General features: G+C 43.7%; 1 protein-coding gene across 2 annotated transcripts in view; it reads right to left on the bottom strand.

Moving 5' to 3' along the window:
- Tmbim6 (transmembrane BAX inhibitor motif containing 6) overlaps nt 1–24,010 on the bottom strand; it is a 29,042-nt gene extending 5,032 nt beyond the window's left edge. The window contains exons 1-7 of one of the 2 annotated variants that reach the window (XM_045152873.1): nt 23,872–24,010; nt 9,713–9,800; nt 7,978–8,086; nt 3,115–3,235; nt 1,374–1,422; nt 1,167–1,264; nt 259–338 (exon numbers count right to left, since the gene is read on the bottom strand). In XM_045152873.1, the coding sequence (XP_045008808.1) occupies nt 259–338; nt 1,167–1,264; nt 1,374–1,422; nt 3,115–3,235; nt 7,978–8,086; nt 9,713–9,768 (513 nt within the window). In that variant the 5' untranslated portion in view covers nt 9,769–9,800; nt 23,872–24,010. Of the gene's footprint in view, nt 1–258; nt 339–1,166; nt 1,265–1,373; nt 1,423–3,114; nt 3,236–7,977; nt 8,087–9,712; nt 9,801–23,172; nt 23,284–23,871 lie in introns of those variants that run through there. The other variant, XM_045152874.1, reaches the window with a different exon arrangement.
- Between the last annotated feature and the right edge of the window lie 690 nt (nt 24,011–24,700).

The following is a 24,700-nucleotide window of genomic DNA, read 5'->3' as shown; positions in this document are numbered from 1 at the left end:
ATTCTTTGAGGTCACTCAGTTGGCCTTAGGCAAATAATCTAAGAACAACCCCCTTTCTCATTAGCAGTGCCTGGCCATGTTCCCTCCATTTGTTCTTCTACCTGCAGCAGAAGGCTACAAAGGTTTGGTGGGAAGGCCTAAAGGACACTGCTCAATGAAGTGAGCATTCTAGAGGAGTTCTTAACCTCTCTTGCTTTGGTTACATGACAAAAATACATGAGACAAATGCTTGTTAGAATGTTCTATGTAAAATCTCACCCGGAAAAGCCAAATGGATCCAAAGAAAAGATTCCCCAGAGACGAGAAGAGCATCAGGCTCATGGCTGACATCAAGATACCTATGAAGACATGGCAAAAAACTATCATGACAGAAGCCAAAACAAAGCAATCCCATTAAGACCACTTTTTGGGCTGGGGATATGGCTTAGTGGTTTAAAAAGTGTTTGCTGCACAAGCCTGCCAAATGAAATTTAAATCCCCACATAAAGCTGGACGACATTTGTAATCCCATCACACCCATGGCAAAGGGAGGTGGAATCATAAGACACTTGGCTCATAAGCCATTTACAATGGCAAACAAGAGACCCTGTTCAAATCAGATGAAAGGTGATGACACCCGAAGTTGTCTTCTCATCTACACAGGTGTGCCATGGTGTGCATGCATACACACATGAACACAATAAAGAAAAAAAGACTATTTTCCCCCAAACTTAAGTCTTTTAATTTCAACCCAGAAGTCACTTAAAAAAAAAAAAAAAGCCGGATGTGGTGGTGCACGCCCTTAATCCCAGCACTTGGGAGGTACAGGTAGGAGGATCGCTGAGAGTTCGAGGCCAACTTGAGACTACATAGTTAATTCCAGATCAGCCTGGACAGCATGAGACCCTACCTGAAAAACAAAAAAAAAAAAAAAAAAAAGTCGGGTATAGAGACACACTCCTTTAATCCCACCACTCGGGAAGCAGAGGGAGGAGGATCACCATGAGTTTGAGGCCACCCTGAGATCACCTAGTGAATTCCAGGTCAGCCTGGGCTACAGTGAGACCCTACCTCGGGGGGGAAAAAAAAAAAAAAAAAAGAGAGAGAGAGAGAAATGATATAGTAAAGGAGACCTGGCGACAATTCTGGCTAGAGCAGAGCCCCCTCTGTTTCTTAGTTCGCCCTACCTCCCAGGAAGAGGTAGCTCCGGCGCCTGGCATAAAGGGCGCTGAGGCTGAAGCAGGTGAAGATCATCGCAGTGCCAATGAAGGCGGTGGGAAGGATGCTGACAAAGAAAGACACCATTAGCTATAGGCTGTAAGTATGTGGCCTACAGTTAGAAAATACACTCATAAAAGAAAAGAAAAAGACAGAAAACACAAAAAAACAGTTACCTGGGGTTGATAGCAATGCACAATTCAAGCACAGGGCCCAGGCCAACTCCTGTAAAACAAAAAAGACCCAGAGCACAGCATTACCAGCAATTCTGAGGACGCTCATCCAAAAGCTAATCATTGACGGCAAAATCATGCTCCTAAAAATACAAATATGTGAACTAAAGTAAACCTGTCAAAAAAATAATAAAGTAAATCCTTAAGTTTCTTGTTTTCGATTTATGTAGGTTTCCAAGCTAGGGTCTTTGCTCTAGCCCAGGTTGACCTGGAATTCACTATGTAGTCTCAGGGTGGCCTCGAACTCATGATGATCATCTGACCTCAGCCACAGCCAGCCTGTTTTCTAATTTTAATTAAAGGTCTTTTAAAAAATATTTTTGGAGCCAGGCGTGGTGGCACACGCGTTTAATCCCAGCACTAGGAAGGCAGAGGTAGGAGGATCACCATGAGTTCGAGGCCAGCCTGAGACTACATAGGTCAGTGAGGACAAGAGTGAGACCCCCACCTCAATAAACTAAACAAAAAATATTTTGGGGGGCTGGAGGGATGGCTTAGCGGTATAGGCATTTTCCTGCAAAACCAAAGGGCTAAGGCTCAATTCCCCAGGACCCACATTAGCCAGATGCACAAGGGGGCACACACGTCTGGAGTTCATCTGCAGTTGCTGGAGGTACTGCCATGCCCATTTCCCCCGCCTTCTGTCAAATAAATAAATAAAAATAAAATATTAAAATATATATTTTTTGAGCCAGGTGTGGTGGCAAAAGCCTTTAATTCCAGCACTCAGGAAGCAAAGGTAGGAGGTTCGCCCAGTTCAAGGCCACCCTGAGACTGAAACTGAGACTACAACATGAGACTACAGAGTGAATTCCAGGTCAGCCTGGACCAGAGGAAGACCCTACCTCAAAAAAAAAAAAAGAAAGAAAGAAAAAAAAAGTGGGGTGGGGAGGGTCTGGATAGATGGAGAGTGAGCACCAGGTCCTCCTGCTGCTGCAAATAAAAACAAGACAAGGGGCTGAAGGGATGGCTCAGAGGTTAAGATACATGTCTACAAAAAGACAAATGTGCATCTGGCTTTAATATGGCTATTGAGGAACTGAACATGGGAGGTAGGATTTGTAAGCAAGCAAGCCTTTAACCACAGAGTCATCTCCCCAGCCCTCCTCCTCCCTTCCTTATTTTAAAGAGAAAATATATACACAAGCCATTTATTTATAGACCTCTGAAAAAACCATCTTCTTAGCTCAAAATCATAGATGATCTCAGGAGGAATAGAAATAAAGGAGGCATGTCAAATATTTTGAGCTGAAGTGATATGAGACTAATATGGGCCAGATCAGGGATTATAACAGAACAAAAGGCTTTTCAAGCAGGGCCTGGTGGCCAGCAACCTTGCAGTGATGTAGAGTTGACTCCCTTGGGATTAAAGAAAAGGCCAGACTGGTTCTGCAGGTGAACATGTACCAATAGAGGAGGGTAATTTGCTCCAGCACATTTCTTTTAACTCTGGCTAGTCCTCTCCTTCTCATAATCCCCCCTCAGTATCTTAAAAACTAACTCTTCCTGACCAACAAAAACTTTAATCCCTAAATGTCTTCCTCCTTTCTAAAATTTCCTGTGTACAATGTAACTTAAAACAAATTATCCACTAGCATGTTGTTTTATAAACATTCTTATATAGCTTGAGTCCAATTTCCTGTACTGGTGATTCTAGAATGCTCTACTTTAAAGCTACACATACCTGTAAGGAAAGCAAAACCAGCAAGAAGTCCCAATCTTTTCTGTTCAGTTTCACGGCTATGAGGTGTCGCCATCAGCCAAATCATCAAACCCAGGGAGCCCAAGGCAGAGAGCAGGCCAGCCTGTCAGAATCAGTCAATACATAAATACTGGAAAGTTTCACGTGTATTGTGCATGAAACTTTACTAGGTCAAAAAAATAATCTGAAATTCCTAGTATTTCCTTCTAACTTGGAGGCAGAGAAAAGGCACTGTATTATTCAAGGGTGGGGAGAGAAATCAGAAGGTTTGAAGGTGATAGAATGACCCCCCCTTTTGGTCACATTAAAAAAAAAGAAAAATGCTAGCCGGGCGTGGTGGCGTATGTCTTTAATCCCAGCACTGGAGAAGCAGAGGTAGGAAGACAGCCTGAGATTACACAGTGAATTCCAGGTCAGCCTGGGCTAGAGTGAGACCCAACCTCAAAAAAAAAAGTAAGAAGAAAATAAAAAATATGGGTTGGAGAGATGGCTTAGCGGTTAAGCGCTTGCCTGTGAAGCCTAAGGACCCCAGTTCGAGGCTTGATTCCCCGGGACCCACGTAAACCAGATGCACGTGTCTGGAGTTTGTTTGCAGTGGCTGAAGGCCATTGGGCATCCATCCTCTCTCTCTCTCTGTCACTCTCAAATAAATAAATAAACAAAAAAAATTAAAAAATAAAAAACTAAAGCCAGGTGTGGTGGCATATGCCTTTAATCCCAGCACTTTAGGAGGCTGAGATAGGAGGATCACTGAGTTTGAGGCCAGCCTGGGACCACAGAGTGAGACCCTACCTTGAAATAATATTTTTTAACACTATAATGAAGACTATATTAATAAAAATGATTTTTACTTTTTAAAGAAAAGGTACTCTCAAGCCAGGAGTTGTGGCACACAGAGGTATGAGGAGCACCATGAGTTTGGGGCCAACTTGAGACTACATAGTGAATTCCAGGTCAGCCTGGGCTAGAGTGACAGCCTACCTTGAAAAAAAAAAAAAGATGTTGGCCAGAAGTGGTGGTGCATGCCTTTAATCCCAGCACTTGGGAGGCAGAGGTAGGAGGGTTGCCATGAGTTCGAGGCCACCCTGAGATTACATAGTGAATTCCCGGCCAGCCTGAGCTAGAGTGAGACCCTACCTTGGAAAATCAAACAAACAAAACAAAGCAAAACAAAAAGACAGAAGCCAGGCAGTGGCAAATGCCTTTTAAAGAGCCTAGCACTTGGGAGTCAGAGGTAGAAGGATCATCATGAGTTCAAGGTCAGTCTGAGACTACATAGAGAATTCCAGGTCAGCCTTAGAGTAAGTAAGTAGAGCCCTACCTCAAAAAAAAACCAGCACTTGGGAGGCAGAGGTAGGAGGATCACTGTGAGCTCAAGGCCACCCTGAGACTCCATAGTGAATTCCAGGTCAGCCTGGGCTAGAGTGAGACCCTACCTTGGAAAAAAAAAAAAGGCTGGAGAGACCAGGCATGGTGGCCCATGCCTTTAATCCCAGCACTCAGGAGGCAGAGGTAGGAGGATCATCATGAGTTCAAGGCCACCCTGAGACCACATAGTGAATTCCAGGTCAGCCTGAGCTAGAGTGAGATGCTACCTTGAAAAACAAAATGGGAAAGGGGGGTGGGGGATCAGAGAGATGGTGTAGTTGTTACAGTGTTTGCCTGAGAAGCCTAAAAACTAACATTTGAATTGCCATGTCCCAAGTAAGCCAGATGCACAGTGAGGCAAGCATGCAATGTCACACATGTGCACCAGCATCTGGAGTTCACTGACAGCAGTAGAAGGCCCTGGTGTGCCCATTCTCTCTCTCTCTGCCTCTTTCTAGCTCTCAAAATAAAAAATAAAAGTTAAAAAAAAAAGCAGTAAAGGTAGAATGTTAACAGTACAGTGATTATTTCTGGCTAACAGGCTAATATGGAAATATATGTATATTTTTACAGGGGGAGAGAGGGTTGGTTTTCATGGACCTTGCTTATATAAGCCAGGCTGGCCTCAAACTCATAATCCTCTTGCCACTGCCTATCAACTGCTGGAATTATAGGTGTTCGCATTACCTAGCTTCTGGAACTTAAAAAAGTACTTCCTTCCATATATTCATAGATTCTGAATTTTCTGCTAGCATTAGTTTTATAATGAGAAAAAAAATTGTTTTGTAATGAGCAAAGTTACAGGTATTAGAAGGATACATGCAGATACTGAGGTTGTTGCCTGTAAAGGTATAGTTAAATTCTTATCATTAGCTCAAATTATGTTATCATTAACAACAGTTACAAAGTCATAATGGACACTGAGTTAATAAATGTTGTGTGATTACTCCTGGGGGAAATACAGGGTCACATTTTCACAAAGAAAGTAAAACAGGACTGGAGAGATGGCTTAGAGGTTAAGGCATTTGCCTGCAAAGCCAAAGGACCTTGATTTGATTCCCCAGGACCCACATAAGCCTGATGTACAAGGTGGTGGTGCATGCGTCTGGAGTTTGTTTGCAGTGGTTGGAGTCCCTGGCACACCCATTTTCTGTCTCTCTCTCTCTCACTCTGCCTCTTTCCCTCTCTCAAAAAAAAAAAAAAGAGTAAAATATAACTTCATGTGTGTTTGTCATATGTTGTGCACTTGAGCTGATATCTGAATGAGGCTTACCTAACATGCGTATTTTCTCCGTAAGGCACATTACCTTTTTTTTTCCTTTTTGCTTTTTCCAGGCCGGGTCTCACTCTAGCTCAGGCTGACCTGGAACTCACTAGGTAGTCTCAGGGTGGCCAGGAACTCACAACAATCCTCCTACCTCAGCCTCCCAAGTGCTGTGATTAAAGGCATGTGTCACCACACCTAGCTTTACAATCTCTCGTTTTTTCTCGGTTTGAGGTCAGCCTGAGTTTACACAGTGAGTTCCAGGTCAGCCTGGACTAAAGTGAAACTCTACCTCCAAAAACAAAACAAAACAAAACAAAACAAAACAAAAAAAAGGTTTCAACACAAGAATTAAGGTCTGTCCTTTATAGTTTTAGTGTCTGGAACATTTTTCACACTGCCCTTGGCAAGAGATGCCTGAACAGGGCTGGAGAGATGGCTTAGTGGTTAAGCGCTTGCCTGTGAAGCCTAAGGACCCTGGGTCAAGGCTTGATTCCCCAGGACCCACGTTAGCCAGATGCACAAGGGGGCGCACGCGTCTGGAGTTCATTTGCAGTGGCTGGAGGCCCTGGTGCGCCCATTCTCTCTCTGTCTGCCGCACTCAAATAAATAAATAAAAATAATTTTTTTTTAAAAAAAAGAGATGCCTGAACAGAATAAATATTTCTCTGCTATGGCAAATGCCAATTTAAATGCACCTTGATATTTATGATTTAAAAAAAAAAGGATGAGAACCAGGCATGGTGGTGCATGCCTTTAATCCCAGCACTTGGGAGGCAGAGGTAGGAGGATCACTGGGAGTTTGAGGACAGTCTGAGACTACACAGTGAGTTCTAGGTCAGCCTGGGCTAGAGTGAGACCTTACCTTGAAGAAATTAAAAACAAGAAAAAAAAAAAAAAGGTGGTTGGGAATAAGACTTGATTAGTGTAAACTCCAATTTGTTTTCCCCCCCAAGGTAGGGTCTTCACTTCTAGCCCAGGCTGACATGAAACTCATGAGTCCCAGGGTAGCCTCAGACTCACTGCAATCTGCCACCAAGCTCATGCAAACTTCAAACTTTTGGGCTATTCTTTTTTTTTTTTTTTTTTTTTTGAGGTATCGTCTTACTCTAGCCCAGGCTGACCTGGAATTCCCTCTGTATTCTCAGGGTGGCCTCAAACTCACAGATCCTCCTACCTCTGCCTCACAAGTGCTAGGATTAAAGGCGTGCACCACCACATCCAGCTTTTGTTTTTTTTGAGGTAGGGTCTCACTCTAGCCAAGGCTGACCTGGAATTCACTATATAGCCTCAGATTGGCCTCAAACTCACGGTGATCCTCCTACCCCTAGCCAAGTGCTGGCATTAGAGGCGTGTGCCACAAACTCAGCCTTTGGCTGTTCTTTAAAGTATGCCTTCTACTTCTCTGACCAAACCCAAATTTCCCAAGACAGGGCAATAAACTGTTGAAGGTTTCACCTAACCATGAAGACAACATGTAGAAAAAAAATTTTTTTTTTTTTTCTTTTTGGTTTTCCAAGATAAGAGTTTCACTCTAGCCCAGACTGAGCTGGAATTCACTTTGTAGTGTCAGGGTGACCTTGAATTTACAGTGATCCTCCTACCTCTGCCTCCTGAGTGCTGGGATGAAAGACATGTGCCACCACTCCCAGCTTAAATCTCTTCTGATAATTAATCATATAACTGGAATTTTGTCTCCAGGTACTCTAAACATTTGGGCAATAAAAAAGAATGAAGAGCCAGGCATGGTGGAACACACCTTTAATCCCAGCACTTGGGAGGCAGAGGTAAAAGGATTGCCATGAGTTCGAGGCAACCCTGAGATTACATAGTAAATTCCAAGTCAGCCTCAGCTACAGTGACACTATCTTGAAAAATAAAAACAAAACAACAACAAAAAAAAAATAATGCAGAAAAACAGGACAGCCACCATGTTGAAAATGCCAGCACATAGGTCAAGTCTCTCCTGAGGTAGGGTCCGGGAGTCTTGTACATTAGCACCACACCACTCAGACCCAAGTATTAAAGAGAACCTGTTTTCAGTTTCTAGAGGAGCAAAGCTACCATAAAACTTTTCATGGCTTTTCAGGTTTGAATTAATGGCTGGCTGAGTTCAGATCTCAAACTATTAAGGATCAAGGAGGGACACAGGAACAGACTCCCCTCTGAGCTTCTTCTACTGTGGTCTGTACCTCAGAGAAATCTGTTCTTACCTGAATGAAGTGAGTGACCACATGGACATAGGCTCCCGCAGCTGCCACAAACATACACAGTGCAAAACTGGCATAAACCTTCTTCAGGTGCTGCTGTGTCGAGGGAGTTCTAGGAAAAAATGTTAACAAGAGATGGCACTCGTGTACCAGTATCATTACTAAGCTAAGAATTCTATCTCCTCTTGTCACAGAAGTAAGTGAAATTATATTACAAACTAATTTGAAAATAGGTTCACAAAACTTTCAGGTGTGTGTATATGTATACATAACGTATGTATATATGCTCATCTGGGTGTACTCTCCAGGATTGGTCTGTCTTCCACCTCATCTGAGAAATGGCCATTGGGTGTTGTTTACCAAATGTTCACCAGGCCAGCTAGCCTGTAAGCTTCCAGGAAATTCTCTTTTATCTACTTTCCACCCTGTCAGCAAACTGGGATTATAGAAGCCAGTGGGGAACTTCTAGCTCTGATGTGGTGTCTGGGTTTCCAAATTCAGATGTTCAGGTTTGCATGACAAGTGCTCTATCTATTGAACCATCTTCCCTAACCACCTTTTTCTCTTTCTTTTTCTTTCTTTGTTTTTTTGAAACACAGTGACAGGGTCTCACATAGACCAGTCTGGCTTCAAACCTGCTAAGTAGTCAAGGATGAACTGAATTTCTTTTCATCTTCCTGCTTCTACCTCCCAGATGCTGGGATGACAGCATCATACCTAGTTTATGTGGCACTGGATATCATACTCAGGGCTTCCTACATGCTACACAAGCACTCTATCAACTGCGCCAAATCCCCAACCCTCACAGAATTTAAAAATGCAAGAGGAGAGCCAACAGCCAAAATGTATGAACAACCAGAATCCAAAGTAGTATAAATAACTTGCCAGTGTCCACACAGCAACCCCTAGAATCTAGACACTTGTATCACACTTCTCTGGAACCAGCCCATTTGTTTATTTATCCATATAAACATTAATAAACTAGAAAAAGTAGACTGGGGAGGTGGCTCAGCAGTTAAAGATGCTCGCTTTCAAAGCCTGTGGGCCCAGGTTCAATTCCCCAGTACCATGTAAAGATGCACAAAGTGATGGGTGAATCTGGAGTTAGTTTGCACTGGCAAGAGACCCTGTCATATCCATTCTTATTCTCTCTCCTTGCAAATATATATACTTAAAAGCCGGGTGTGGTGGTGCACACCTTCGGATCACCTCGAGTTCAAGGCCACCTTGAGACTACACAGTGAATTCCAGTCAGCCTGGGTTAGAAGTAAGACCCTATCTCAAAAAACCAAAAATAAATATACATACTTAAAAAAATTAAAAGAAAAAGTAACTAGGAAAAGTAACTAGCTATGACAGGAAATGAAGTAAGGCTAAAACACATATGGGGGGCTTAGCAGTTAAAAAGCACTTGCCTGTAAAGCCTAAGGACCCTGGTTCAATCCCCCAGTACCCACATAAGCCATATGCACATGGTGGCACATGCATTGGAGTTCATTTGCAATGACTCCAGGCCCTGGCACATCCATTCTCTCTGTCTTTTCCTCTTTCACAAATAAATAAATATAAAATATTTAAGTTGGGCATGGTGGTACATGCCTTTAATCCTAGCACTCGAGAGGCTAAGGTAGGAGGATCATCATGAGTCCAAGGCCAGCCTGTGAGTACACAGGGTCAGCCTGGGCTACAATGAAACCGTATCTCAAAAATAAATAAAATATTTAGAAAAAACACTTACATATGGGAAAATTTTAGGAGAGCATCAAAGTTGATCTTCCGATCAAATACGTTCATGATTCCAGAGTCTGTTCAACACAGCCTCCACTCTGTAGAATCAAGAAGAACAGGTTATTTTAAAGATATCAGGACACATAAAACAGCACAAACATCTCTCCTATTAAAAAAAAGGAAAAAAAGGCAGACATGGTGATACATGCCTTTAATTCCAGCACTTGGGAGGCAGAGGTAGGAGGATTGTTGAGAATGTAAGGCCACCCTGAGACTACATAATGAATTTCAGGTCAGCTTGGGCTCAAACAAAACCTACCTTGAAAAACCAAAAATAACATATACATATTTTGAAAACAGAAAAGTTCACTATTTTAATGAGTCAAAAGAACTGCATGGGATGGGGGTTGGTGGGGAGCGGGGTGAGTGACAGGGCCAGTGCAAGGGGAATGGTGGGTGTTCTCTGAAGAAGGTGGGAGGGGATCCTGGCAGGCTCAGGATATAGAGATCAACAGAAAGCAGAGCAGGTGGAAGTGGCCAGGAGTCCGGAGGGTAATAAAAAAGTAACAATTGGGCTTCTTCGTGAGAATGAAAATACTTAGTAGCAGAGGCCAGTAAGTTAAAAAGGAGACATAAAAGGAAGAGAAAGGAAGGGAGGAGGGTACTTAATAAGTTGATATTGTATATATGTAAGTGCAATGATTGAGATGGGGAGGTAATATGATGGAGAATGGAATTTCAAAGGGGAAAGTGTGGGGGGGAGATTACCATGGGATATTTTTTTATAATCATGGAAAATGTTAGTAAAAATTTTAAAAAGAAAAAAAAAAACTAAAAAAAAAAACAAAAAATTAAAAACAACTGCATCCATCTTCTCCCAAATTATTTTACCATCATTGATTGCTATTCTCTCAAATTTTACCCCTCCCCCTACTTTTTTATGTGTTTTGTTTTTCGAGGTAGGGTCTCACTCTGGCCCAGCCTGATCTGGAATTCACCATGTAGTCTTAGAGTGACCTCGAACTCACAGTAATCCTACCTCTGCCTCCCAAGTGCTGGGACTAAAGGTGTGCGCCATCACACCCGGCTTTTAAAATTTTTTTTTTTTTTTTTTTTTTTTTTTAGCCAGGCATGGTGGTGCATGCCTTTAATCCCAGCACTTGGGAGGCAGTGGTAGGAGGATCACTGTGAGTTCAAGGTCATTGTGAGACTATATGGCGAATTCCAGATCAGCCTGGGCTTGAATGAGACCCTACATGAAAAACCAAACAAAATTTTAATTTTTTAGAAATTTACCCTTTAAGAGGTAGTGTGTCACCCACGTAAAAATCAGGCACAGAAGCCTACTCCTACAATCTCAATGCTGGGGAGGTAGAATCCCTGGGGCTTGCTGGCTAGCAAATCAGTGATCTTCAGGTTCCATAAGATACCCTGTCTCAAAAAAAAAAAAAAAAGCTCTCAAATAATTTTTTTTTTTTTAATTTTAAAGGGCTGGGGAAATGACTTAACAGTTAAGGCACTTGCCTGCAAAGCCAAAGGACCCAGGTTTGAGTCCCCAGAACCCATGTAAGCCAGATGCACAAAAGGGCACATTTGTCTGGTGTCTGTTTGCAACAGCTAGAGGCCCTGGCACACCCATATTCTCCTCTCTCTCCCCCCCTCAAATAAAATTTTTTTTTTAAATTTATAAAAAGGGCTGGGGAAATGTGCACCCACACACATATGAACATGCATATACACATGCACACACATAAATGTGCAAAAAGGACTTAAAATATTTTTCCTCAACTATATATATAATAAGTGCAATCAATGGGTGCATACCCATTGCTCCTAAATACTTAAGTGTGTATACCTTGAAATAAGTGATCAAAACCAGAAAATTAATACTGATACAATGCAATTATCTGTTCTACAGACCTTATTCAGGGTTCCCAAGTGCCTTTATGTATTTATATATATATATTTAATTTTTTTAAAAAAAGCATTTTGCTGGATGTTGTGGTTCAAGCCTTTAATCCCAGCACTTGGGAGGCAGAAGAAGCAGGATCACCCTGAGCCTGAGCCACCTTGAGGGTACATAGTGAATTCCAGGTCAGCCTGGCCTACAATGAGACCCTGCCATGAAAAATAAACATCTTAAAACCAAACTACATCCAGATTATATTACATCAAAACCATAAAGTTGAGTTCTTAAAATTTTGTTTGCTCCCCATCTCACATGCAATTCGAAATAAACATATCCAATCTACAAAATTAAAGATCAACTTAAGATCTGATTGATCAGGAGCTTCCACCTTTTTAAATGTAAATCCTCCCATTCTTAACACATAATGCTCATCTATTTCAAATCTACCAAAATAGAGGGATGAGGAACTAATAGGATTCAACACAATAGGTAAAGTTGCTTGAAAGAAACATCAACTACTTATGCCATTCAAATAAGCACCTAGCCCAACTCTCAGCACCATTACCCTGCAGTTACAATGCTCCAGTCAACTTCCTGAGGAATCCTTGGCTAGTGGAAAGATTCTACTTCGACAGTTCAGAAGCATCACTACAACTGGTTCCCAGAAGATCCCTTCCCTCAAAGGAAATAAAGTTAGTTGGTTGATTTTCTCAGATTTCCACTTTTCTCTTACCAACACCCCTACTTACCTCACTTCTTGTGTTAATGCAGTTTGTAAGGACGGACACAGTGGGAAGATGCAGAACCTACTAAAGTTGCTGCTTTCCCTCTAAGTCACAGAGCCCTCTTGATCTAGATGGTGCAACTATTGCAGTCTGTTGCAAGGCCAAGCAGAGCTTTCCATAACCATGAAGAACTGTTCTCCAGAGAGCACACTTAAAGGATGGTACAATCCAGCAACTGGAAAATGTCTTTAAGGCTTCCATTAACACCCCTAATGACATCCCTAGACAGAACTTGTAACAGTACTGAAGCAATCAACAGAGCCAGCAGCTAGGAAGCACCTCTTCTCTTGCTTCCAATTTCAAGTGCCAAAAAGAGGGAGAGGAGCCTCATGTAACTAGACCCTTCTAAGGGGAAACCGGGGGAGGGACAATGGCAGAACTACTCTTTGCCAGTTTGTTGTTCTGACATTTCCCAGTGAGTACTTACTGACTGCCTCTTTCTGGGGCTTTCTCAGTTGATGAAACAGCTAAGACAATCACAGGCTGTGTAGGTGAGAATGAGAATGTCAAATACTAGCTTTACCTCGATCTAGTAGAAATGCGTAGTATGAAATAATAATAAAACATTCCTCCCCGCCACATAGGTTCTCAGTAGGTAGGCCAGGCTGGGCTCAGTTGTACAATCCACAGCAACCCAAGTACTGGGATTACAGACATGTGCCACCATACCCAACTAAAATTTCCATTTTCTGCTGTCACTACCCATTTCAAAATTGTAGCTACCAAAGCTGTAAGAGCAAGGCAATTTTAAGTGTTATGGGGGTGGGGGAAGCAATAAAGTATAGTGTGCATGCCATAATTCATTTGAAAAATATTAAAATGCGAAAGGATGCTGGGCATGGTGGCGCATGCCTTTAATCCCAGCATTTGGGAGGCAGAGGTAGGAGGATCGCTGTGAGTTTGAGGCCACCCTGAGATTACACAGTAAATTCCAGGTCAGCCTGGGCTAGAGTAAAACCCTACCTCAAAAAACTAAACTAAAAAAAAAAAAAAATGTAAAAGGAAAATAGATGTGGGAGAAAAGGAAATATGATCCTTTGCTCTGGAGTTGTTTACATTGAGTTAATGTACAAATAAGTAATGAAATAAAATGTTCCCTCTGGTTTTTCCAGCCAGAGTAAACTTATCAGGTTTCTATCTTAACATCAAATGGTTGTGCTCAGAAGGTGCATAAAAGATTACCTACATTTTCAAAGGCCAATAATAGGCAAACTCAGTTGCACAAGATTAAACTGCACTCACAACTCAAAATCGGCAGCTCCCACCAGGTGTGGTGGCAATGGCCTTTAATCCCAGTACTTGGGTCACCAGCCATGACTTTGAAGCCACCCTGAGACTACATAGCGAATTCCAGGTCAGCCTGGACTAGAGTGAGTTAAAAAAAAAAGGGGGGGGGGATATGATAGAGAATGGAATTTCAAAGGGAAAGTGTGGGGAGGAGGGAGGGTATTACCATGGGATATTTTTTATAATCATGGAAATGTTAATAAAAATTGTGAAAAGAAAAAAATAATAAAAATAAAAATAAAATTTAAAAAAGGGGGGGCCTGGAGAGATGGCTTAGCAGTCAAGGCATTTATTTGCCTTCAAAGCCAAAGGATTCCGGTTTGATTCTCCAGGACCCACGTAAGCCAGATGCACAAGGGGGCACGTGCATCTGGAGTTCATTTGAAGCAGCTGATGTCCCTGGTGTGCCCATTCTCTTTCCCTCTCCCTCCCTTCCTCCCTCCTTCCCTCTTTCTCTCAAATAAATAAATGTTTTAAAAAAAAAAAAAAAGCAGCTCCCATACCAAAAGTATCTTCAGTCCGCAAAACAGCTGGCTCTTAAAGAGAGCTTGAAGGACTAAAACCAAATAAGTAATTTAGACAACATACCAAAGGAACTCAGTTAAACAAAATTCTTTGTTTAATCCATGTCAGCCTGGGCTAGAGTGTGACCCTACCTCAAGTATGTACATATGTATGTATGTGTGCGTACACACACACACCTTTGTTTAAAAGGTACATCAGAGTACTTGCTTCAGCAGCACATATACTAAAAAGGTAAATCAGGTCTGGAGAAATGGCTAAGCCATTAAAGGAGTCTGTTTGCAAAGCCTGGCAGCCCAGGTTTGATTCCCTAGTACCCATGTAAAGGCAGACACAAAAGGGAGAGCATGTGTCTGAATCCATTTGAGTTCATTTGTAGTGGCAAGAGACCCTGATGATGCATGTGCACACAGAAACATTTTTTATACTATTTATTTTTCTTTATTTGACAGAGAAAGAGGGGGAGAGAGAGAGAGAATGGGTACATGCCAGGGCCTCCTGCCACTGCAAACAAACTCCAGACGGGTGTGCCCCCTTGTGCATCTGGTTAATGTGGGTCCTGGGGAATCAAACCTGGGTCCTTTGGCTTTGCAGACAAATGCCTTAACTGCTAAGCTATACTCCAGCCTTTTTTTTTTTTTTTTTTGGTTCTTATTTTTTATTTTATTTTTTTTTTAATTTTATTTATTTATTTGAGAGCGACAGAGTCAGAGAGAAAGACAGAGGGAGAGAGAGAGAGAGAGAGAGAGAATGGGCGCGCCAGGGCTTCCAGCCTCTGCAAACGAACTCCAGACGCGTGCCCCCCCTTGTGCATCTGGCTAACGTGGGACCTGGGGAACCGAGCCTCGAACCGGGGTCCTTAGGCTTCACAGGCAAGCGCTTAACCGCTAAGCCATCTCTCCAGCCCTTTTTTTGGTTTTTAGAAGTAGGGTCTTCACTCTAGCCCAGACTGACCTGACCTGGAACTCACTCTGTAGTACCAGGGTGGCCTCCAACTCACAGTGATTTTCTTACTTCTGCTTCCCAAGTGCACCACTACACCTGGCTAATTTTTTTGTTTGTTTGTTTTTCAAGGTAGGGTCTGGCTCTAGCCCAGGTTGTCCCAGAATTCACTATGTAGTCTCAGGGTGGCCTCAAACTCATGGCATCTTCCCTACCTCTGCCTCCCACATGCTGGGATTAAAGGCGTGAGCCACCATGCCCTGCTTAAATAAGTTTTTTTAAACCCTAAAAATTTTTAAAAAGGAAGGGAGGGCTAGGAGATGGCTTAAGATAAAGCACTTGCCACCTACTGTGAGAACCTGAACTCCTGCAAAACCAGATGTAGCAATGCTCCTACTGAGGGGATAAGAGATGCAAACAGGAAAATTTCTGAAGCTAATTTCCAGGCCAGCAAGTCTGGTGAATGCAACAGTGAACAAGAGAACTTGCCTCAAACAAGAGGGAAGGCAAACACTGGACACTCATGGTTGTCCTCAGACCTTCACATGCACATAACCACAAATACATGCACACACAGATTCAATCAGTCAGCAAAACTCACCACCCAGAGTGGGGGTACAACTCAGTCACAGAGAGCTTGCCTAACATTACAAGGCCCTAAATTCAATCCAGTACTGCAACAAAACAACACACACCCCCAAACAAAAACTCAAGTTTTACATGGGTAGTGGCACTCACTTTTAATCCCAGCACTTGACAGGCTGAGGAAAAAGGATCATTTTGAGTTCAAGTTCAGCAAAAGACTACATAGTGAATTCCAGATCAGCCTGGGCTAGAGCTAGACCCTACCTCAAAGTACCAAAAAATAATAAAAATAAAAACCAGGAAAGAAGAGAAACATGCTGAAATATATGGAGCCAGGACAGAAGTAACTTCTGTGTACCTCAGTGTAGACAATTTAACATTAAGCTAGTACATCAAACACTTCCTGCTTTATTAATCCAGCCATTTTGATGTTGCTATATATCCAGAAGGCACCAAATTGATGTTAAAGAAAAATCTGAGTTCGGGAGATGGCTCACCAGTTACAGGCACTTGCTTGCAAAGCCCTTGGGCCCAGTTTCAATTCCTCAGCACCCACAGAAACCTGTATGAAAAAATAGTACATGCATCTATGATCCCAATGCATCTATAATAATGGGACCAGGAAAATCAGAAACTCCCAGCAAAAGACCCTGTCTTGCCAGGCATGGTGGCACACTCCTTTCTTTAATCTTTGCACTCAGGAGGCTACAGAGTAGGAGCATTGCCTTGAGTTTGAGGGCAGTCTGAGACTACAAAGTGAATTCCAGGTCAACCTGGGCTAGAGTGAGACCTTACCTCAAAAAAAAAAAAAAAAAAAAAAAGACCCTGTCTCAAAGAAGGTGGAGCAGAGATCCTTGAAGTAGCCCTCCAATATCCAAAAGCACAAACATATATACGCACATAAATTTAAAAAAAAAAATTAGAGAGAGCCAGAGAGAAGAAAAGAGAAATTGGCATACCAGGGCCTCAGCCACTGTAAATGAACCCCAGACGCTTGTGCCACCTAGTAGGCATGTGTGACCTTGCGCCTGGCCTCACCTTTGTGCACCTGGCTTTAGTGGGATCTGGAGTCAAACATGGGTCCTTAGGCTTTGCAGGCAAGCGCCTTAACCGCTAAGCCATCTCTCCGAATTTTTTTAATATATTCTATTAGAGAGAGAGAGACAGACAGACAGACAGAAAATAGGTGTGCCAGAGCCTCTAGCCACTGCAAGTAAACTCCAGATGAATGGTCCACCTTGTATATTTGGCTTATATGGGGGTGGGGGGGGGTTCAAACCTAGGTACTTAAGCTGCACAAGCAAGCACCTTAACTGCTAAGTCATCTCCAGTTCCCATTTACACTATTTTCCATCTCACAGGTCTGCAAGGTATTTTTTTTAACTAGTAACAATTAATTATTGGTTAATTTTTTTTTAAACATTATTTTTATCTATTTGAGAGAGAGAGAAAGAAAGAAAGAGGCAGACAGAGGGAGAGAGAGAATGGATGCGCCAGGGCCTCCAGCCACTGAAAACCAACTCCAGACAAATGCACCCCCTTGTGCATCTGGCTTATGTGGGTCCTGGGGAATCAAACTGAGGACCTTGGGCTTTGCAGGCAAATGTCTTAACTGCTAAGCCATCTCTCCAGCCTCAGTTAATTCTTTTTTTTTTTTTTTTTTTGGTTTTTCGAGGTAGGGTCTCACTCTGACTCAGGCTGACCTGGAATTCACTATGTAGTCTCAGGGTGGCCTTGAACTCACGGCGATCCTCCTACCTCTGCCTCCCTAGTGCTGGGATTAAAGGCGTGCGCCACCACTCCCGGCCAGTTAATTCTTTTTTAAAAATACATTTATCTGAGAGAAATAGAGAGCAAGAGTGTATGGACAAGTAAGAGCCTCCTGCCATTGCAAATGAGTTCCAGACATATGTGCAACTTTATGCATCTGGCTTTACATGGGTACTGGGGAAAAATAAACCCAGGTCATCAAGCTTTGTAAACCAGCACCTTTAACCACTGAGCCATCTCTCCAGCCCCTGCAAGATGTTTTGAGACAGTCTAATAACCACTAAGTGAAAATGTGGCATGGGGGCTGTAGAGACGGTTTAGTGGTTAAGGCTGTTGCCTTCCCCAGGACCCACATAAGCCAGGTGCCAGATGCAAAAGTTGGCACAGGCATCTGGAATTCGTTTGCAATGGCTAGAGGCCCTGGCATGCCCAATCTCTATCTGCCTTTTTCTCTCTCTCTCTCTCTCTCTCAAATACATAATAAATAAAATATTTTTAAAAAAATAAAAAGAAATGGGGAGGTAATATGATGGAGAACGGAATTTCAAATGGGAAAGTGTGGGGGTGGGGAGGGAGGGAATTACCATGGGATATATTTTATAATCATGGAAAATGTTAATAAAAATTAAAAAAAAAAAAAAAAGAAAATGTGACATGGTAGAGAGATTGTTGAAATTAAATGGACACTACTTTGGTGCTTTTCCTGCCACCACAGCTAAATTTCTGAAAATCCAAGGAATTCGTTTCAACGAGGGGTGGACCTAAATTGAGAGATGTCCCAGTGTCTGTCTCTCTCTAAATTTTGATTTATTTATAAGAATGAAAGACAGACACACATAGAGAGCATGAAATCCATGCTAAGCTCTCTAGCCACTGCAAGCAAACTCCAGACCCATGTGCCACCATGTGCATCTGACTTACATGGATTCTGGGGAGATGAACCTGGATCCTCCGGCTTTGTAGGCAAGGGCCTTAACTGCTTAGCCATCTCTTCAGCCCAGCCTCTCTCCTAAATTGGACCTAATCTGTGGGTTAGCAAACACTGCAAGTTGGGGAGATGGCCTAGCAGTCAAAGGTACTTGCAAGCAAACACTACACTAATATCAGAGGTGAGGAGGTTGCCTTGGAACAAATTGTAACTGGAGATGAATACCCCCACCTTCAAAATAATATTTATTTTGTGTATCAAACTCTGATACTACTAAATCCTCCTCTTTAACATTACCAGAGAAGTGAATTATAAGAAGGCCCTGAACCTGGCACGGTGGTGCACACCTATAATCCCTGCACTATGGACACTTAGGTAAGAGAATCACCATGAGTTAGAGGCCAGCCTGGGCTAGAGTGAGACTGCCTAGAAAACAAACAAGAAGGCCACGATGTCCTAAATACATAAACTTCCATTATAAACCATTATAAAATCCTCCTCAATAACCTTATTTAGCCCAAAGGAAAGCAAATTAGCACAAATTAGGATCAACAGCACACTCACTACATCTTCATCCTTGAAGCACTTCATGCTGTTTGAATTTTAATCTTCAAAGCGGAGCTTGCATCTGATTCAGCATGACTATCCCCCAGATTTAAGTATCATATCTCTACAACAAATTTAGGGCCCATTATCAAACCAAGAGTCCAGCAACCTCAAATAAATATTCCTCAGATGGTTCAAAGTGGAACCTACCTCAAGGGGGTCACTCAAATGGCCCTCAAATCTAGTCCAGTCTACAGCCTTTGTCTCTGGTTTTAACAGTCTTTGGGAAATACATCTAGTATAAAAACTGCAAAGGCCCAGCACTCAGGAGGCAGAGGTAGGAAGACCACAGTGAGTTCAAGGCTACCCTGAGAATATGTAGGTTAATTCCAGGTTAGCCTGGGCCAGAGTGAGACCCTACCTTTAAAAGAAAAAAAAAAAACAAAAAACCCTACAAAGGGCTCCATGCACTTTGGTTAGGAACTTGGGGTGATCAAAACTGGGTGGACAGGAATAGATGGTAAGACCCTATTGGTGAAGACTCCACATACTTGGGCTGCAAGGCCACTGAGAAATCCTGCTGCAACTGAGCTGATAACCTCCTCCATGTAGACCAGCTGACAGAAAGGTGGAAGAAGCCATTCTCCATATGGTTCAATGGGAGAAAGAGATACCACCAGTGAAGATACTCAACAGTGGACACTGCAAGCTTTATAATTGGCCAGCCAGGCCAAATGAGCCAACAGGTGCAATAGTGGCAGGTCTGTCATGGTGGAAACCAACTGCCCTCCAATTGGACTGCAGGCCTGCTCCATGGGAGGGAACACATCCCTGATACTGAAAACTTAAAACAGGGGTAGTCATGAGCCCTAGGGGTGTAACATCTGCTGATGTCTGGAAAAATGTATTTACTATGCTTACCAAACTGCCCAGTAAGCACTTCTCTTAATATTTATACCTTTATATTAATGCTACTCTCACTTTGGGTAGAGAGTTTCTCTTTTCAGATGGCACTGAGTGACCTTGAGATGACTCAGAAGGTATCATGGTGCTGGAAAGAAGTGACTGGAGTACTAAGTAACATCTCAATCACACCTTCCAAGGCTCAGGGTCTAATGCGGAAGAGGTGGTGGAAAGAATGTAAGAGCCAAAGGAAGGGTAGGACTCCTTACGACGTGCTCCCTCTAGACATAAAATGGCCTGGATATCCAAGACCTCATAGTGCCTGACACTACCTACACAAGACCATCATAGGAGGAGGAAAAGATCATGACATCAAAATAAAAGAGAGACTGATTGAGATGGGGAGGGGATATGATAGAGAATGGAATTTCAAATGGGAAAGGGGGGGAGGGTATTACCATGAGATATTTCTTATAATCATGGAAAATGTTAATAAAAATTGAGAAAAAAAAAAACTGGGTGAAATAAGCCAGGCATGATAATGTACACCTTTAATCCCAGCAGGATTAATCAGGAGGCAGAGCTAGGAGGATCACTGTTAGTTCAAGGGCAGCGTGAGACTACATAGTGAATTCCAGGTCAGCCTGGGCTAGAGCAAGAACCTACCTTGTATATTAAAAAAAAAAAAAAAAAAAGGTTGGAGGGGTGCCTGCAAAGCCAAAGGACCCACCTAATCAGATGCACAAGGTGGCATATGCCTCTGGAGTTCATTTGCAGTGGACAGAGGCCCTGACGTGCTTGCTCGTTCATTCATTCCTTTCTTTCTTTCTCCCTCCCTCCCTCTGCCTTATTCTCTCCTCAAATAAATAAATAAATAAAATGTTTTGTTTTGTTTTGTTTTTTAAAAAGCTGGGCGTGGTGGCACAGGCCTTTAACCCCAGCACTCGGGAGGCAGAGGTAGGAGGATTGCCTTGAGTTCAAGGCCACTCTGAGACCACAGTGAATTCCAGATCAGCCAGGGCTAGAGTGAAATGCTACCTCCTACCTCGGAAAAAAAAAAGAAAAGAAAAGAAAAAAAAAAGAGCTGGGTGTGGTGACGCACACCTTTAATCCCAGCATTTGGGAGTCAAAGGTAGGAGAATCACCATGAGTTCAAGATCACCCTGAGATTACAGAGTGAATTCCTGGTCAGCCTGGGCTAGAGCAAGACCCTACTTCGGGGAAAATAAATAAATAAATAAGAAACAAAAAACAGCAAAGGAAAATTTAGAAGACTTGAGAACATCACGAGAATATTCAGTGGTTTTCCCAAAGGTGACTAATACCCTTGGGTAGTTTATGAAATAAAATGAAACTCTTCAGGCCAGCAGTAGTATCTTCTACTGTAATAATACCTATCAACTTAAGTCCCTTCTGGATGTGTGGGGACAGAATTTGAGATGGTTAAACTAACACAGCAGGGTGGAAAAACAAGTAACTCACAGTCTAGTATTTAAATGTGTGAATGTTGAGTTGCTTACTTAATGCTTTTAATTGTAGACACTGAGATACCATGCCCTTTTATTGTCACATGAATCCATGAGAAAACAACAACATATCCCCCCCACTTTTTTTTTTTTTTTTTTGAGGTAGGGTCTCACTCTAGTCCAGGCTGACCTGGAATTCACTATAGTCTCAGACTAGTCTTGAACTAACAGTGAATCCTCCTACTGCTTCCTCCTGATTGCTGGGATTAAAGGTACGAGTGCCACCACACTCGGCTCATTTTTTTTTTTAAACTATTTTATTTATTTGAGAGAAAGAGAGAGGAAGAATGGGTACACCAGGGCCTCCAGCTCCTGCAAAGAATTACAGACTCATGTACCATCTTGTGCATCTGGGGAATCAAACCTGGGTCCTTAGGCTTTGCAGGCAAATAGGCAAATACCTTAACTGCTAATCCATCTCTCCAGCCCTGATTTAACATATTCTTTTTTTTTTATTTTTTTTGTTTATCCTTATTTATTTGAGAGCAACAGGGAGAGAGAAAGATAGAATGGACGTGTCAGGGCTTCCAGCCACTGCAGATGAACTCCAGACGTGCGCCCCCTTGTGCATTTGGCTAACATGGGTCCTGGGGAATCGAGCCTCAAACAGGGGTCGTTAGGCTTCACAGGCAAGTGCTTAACTGCTAAGCCATCTCTCCAGCCCTGATTTAACATATTCTTGAAGCTAGAACAAGTGAATTATTACACAGGTGCTAGAGAGTTGGCTCAGCAGTTAAGGCGCTATTCCTCAGTACCCATGTAAAGCCAGATACACAGTGGTAACATGTATCTTGACCATTTGCAGTGGCTGGATGGAGGCCCTGGTATGCCCATTCTCTTTGCTGAAGAGATGGCTTAGCGGTTAAGGCGCTTGCCTACAAAGCCAAAAAACCAGGTTCGATTCCCCAGGACCCATGTAAGGCAGATACACAAGATAGCACCTGTGTCTGGAGTTCGTTTGCTGTGGCTGAAGGCCCTAGCGGGCCCATTCTCTCTCCCTCTCTCTGCCTCTTTCTCTCTCTTGCTCTCAAATAAATAAATAAATAAAAATAAAGTTAAAAAAAATTTTGTTTTGGTTTTTCAAAGTAGGGTCTCACTCTAGCCCAGGCTGACCTGGAACTCACTATGTAGTCGCAGGGTGGCCTTGAACTCACAACGATCGTCCTACCTCTGCCTCTTGAGTGCTGGGATTAAAGGCGTGTGCCACCAAGCCCGGCTAAAAAAAAAATTTTTTTAACTAAAAAAAAAAAAAGAAACACCAAAGGGAGTATATCTTATAATCACAGATTATGTTTGCAGAAGCCATGGAAATGTGGTAATGAAATTCGGGTAGTCAAATCTTTCTTGAATTAAACCTCTTTAAGTACCCATAGAGCCCCAAATATACTATAAATAAATATCGATAAGTAACTTAAAAAGTCTTTGCCATTAACCTTTAACCTTAAAACCCTTGTCTGTTTCATGCACAGTCAGTTCTTCTAGTGAGTTACACATTCACAAGTTAACCATTACTAGAAGAGAGTCTCAAGTTCAAAATGGTTTTCGTTGTTCGATGCACGGAAGCCTGATTGGACAAGCAAAGCAACCTGACCTGGCACAAGATAATTTTTTTTTTTCAATCAAAAAAATATCAAGGCCTACTTATCACAACTCCAGTAAGTTGGTCCAAGAAAAATAAACAAATAAAAACGCCCAACGCCGCCCTTCCTGAACAGACTTTAGGACGCCCACACAGGGTTCAGGACCAAGCAATCAAGGCCATCTCACCTGTCCCAAGGTAACCAATCAGACTAGAGCCGGGTGCCCCGAGGAGCTGGGAAGCCCCGTCTCAGCACACACTCCAGCCTCTGACGTTGGCTTCCAAGTCACTAAGGAACCTCGCGTGTCACAGAGGAGCGTGACATCACACGGCCCGCCGTGACAGGGCAGTCTGGGCAAAGCAGGCCGGAACCCGGAGTCCCGGCCGCCGAGTGCTGGCCGAGGCCGCCGGACCCGGGGACGCGGGGAAGAGCCCCGAGCGGCGGGGTCGGGATCCGGGTGAGGGCGGGAGTGACCCCAGACCAGGGAGGTTTCGCTTTCCCTTCCCGCAGGGCAGGGGGAGGGACGTGCCCTGAATTCCAGCGGTGGGGACCGGGCCCTGCGCCTGCCCGACGGCGAGGGGGCGCGGAGGAAAGCGGGAAGGACGGAAGCAGGGAGACGAAGAAGACGCCCGCGCCAGCGACAGGTGCACGATCGCCGCCCAAACGCCCGAGAAGACCCCGCAGCCTCGCCCTCGCCCCAGCCCCGCCAGAGCACAGGCGCATGCGCAGTGCCGATCCGTAGCTTCCCCTCCCCGGGTCTCGAAGCCGAATGGGGCCCGTTCCCTGAGCGTCCACCTCCGCCCACATGAAAGCTGCCCCCGCTCCTGCTCTTAACTCCGTTCCCACTGCCCACTCCCGGTATGCCCGGCCCTGTCTTCACACGTACCCCGTCTCACCACAGTCTCTCGGGAGCCTACCAGCTCGTCTCACACCAGATGTGCTCTGACGGCCAGGGTTGCCTCCAGCTCCCTCCTCAGTGCCCGCCCCTTCCCCAGAAAAATCCCGCCCTCTCGCCTCGCAGATCCCGTTCTCATTGGCCCTTTGTTGCACAGCTGCCTCTCCGTTGGCTGTGCGTTCACAGGCAGCGCCGCTTACGTCACAGTCATTAGCTAATGGCTTTGTCAATCAAGACTCAGGCCACCAACCGGCCTACCCGCCTCGTAGCTATAGGCCTCCGCCTTCATCTTCGTGAGGAAGGAAGAATGGTGTCCACTACCTGCCTCTAATAGAGAAAGCAAAGTGGTTTAGGCCCCACCTGAGATACCGAGTCAAAAGAACAGCCGCCCCCCACAAAACTAGCGACCATAGCGCTGCGAAATCCCAGGGCCCTGGCTTTAGGCTCCTCAAGGTATATTAAAGGCGGAAAGCGAAAATAGTAGCCCCAGTTCAGGGTCAGACGTATGCACGTCCGCCTGGAGAGTCTTCTTTAAGACCAAGATGGTCCTGGGCTTCCAGGCTGCCAAGGCTGGGCATACAGGCCGCAAGGACACCTCCGATCCACCTGCTTCGGGGAAGTGGGGGGTTCTTCGTAGTCACTGTAACCCTGTAAATCGGGTGTGGAGGACGAGAGGGCAGTGAGGACCTGTCCTTGCTGATCTGGCAGTCAGACTGCCAAGTGAATCAAGGAGCTGGAGTTTCCCCCAGGGTTTGTCCCTAGCAAGAACCAGTTCAACAGCTTCCAGTAAGGAGTTGTGACAATGATTAAAAAAAAAAAA

Source organism: Jaculus jaculus, chromosome 6 (genome assembly GCF_020740685.1).
Source record: "Jaculus jaculus isolate mJacJac1 chromosome 6, mJacJac1.mat.Y.cur, whole genome shotgun sequence".
NCBI lineage: Eukaryota > Metazoa > Chordata > Mammalia > Rodentia > Dipodidae > Jaculus > Jaculus jaculus.
This window is presented reverse-complemented; position numbering and strand designations above follow the sequence as displayed.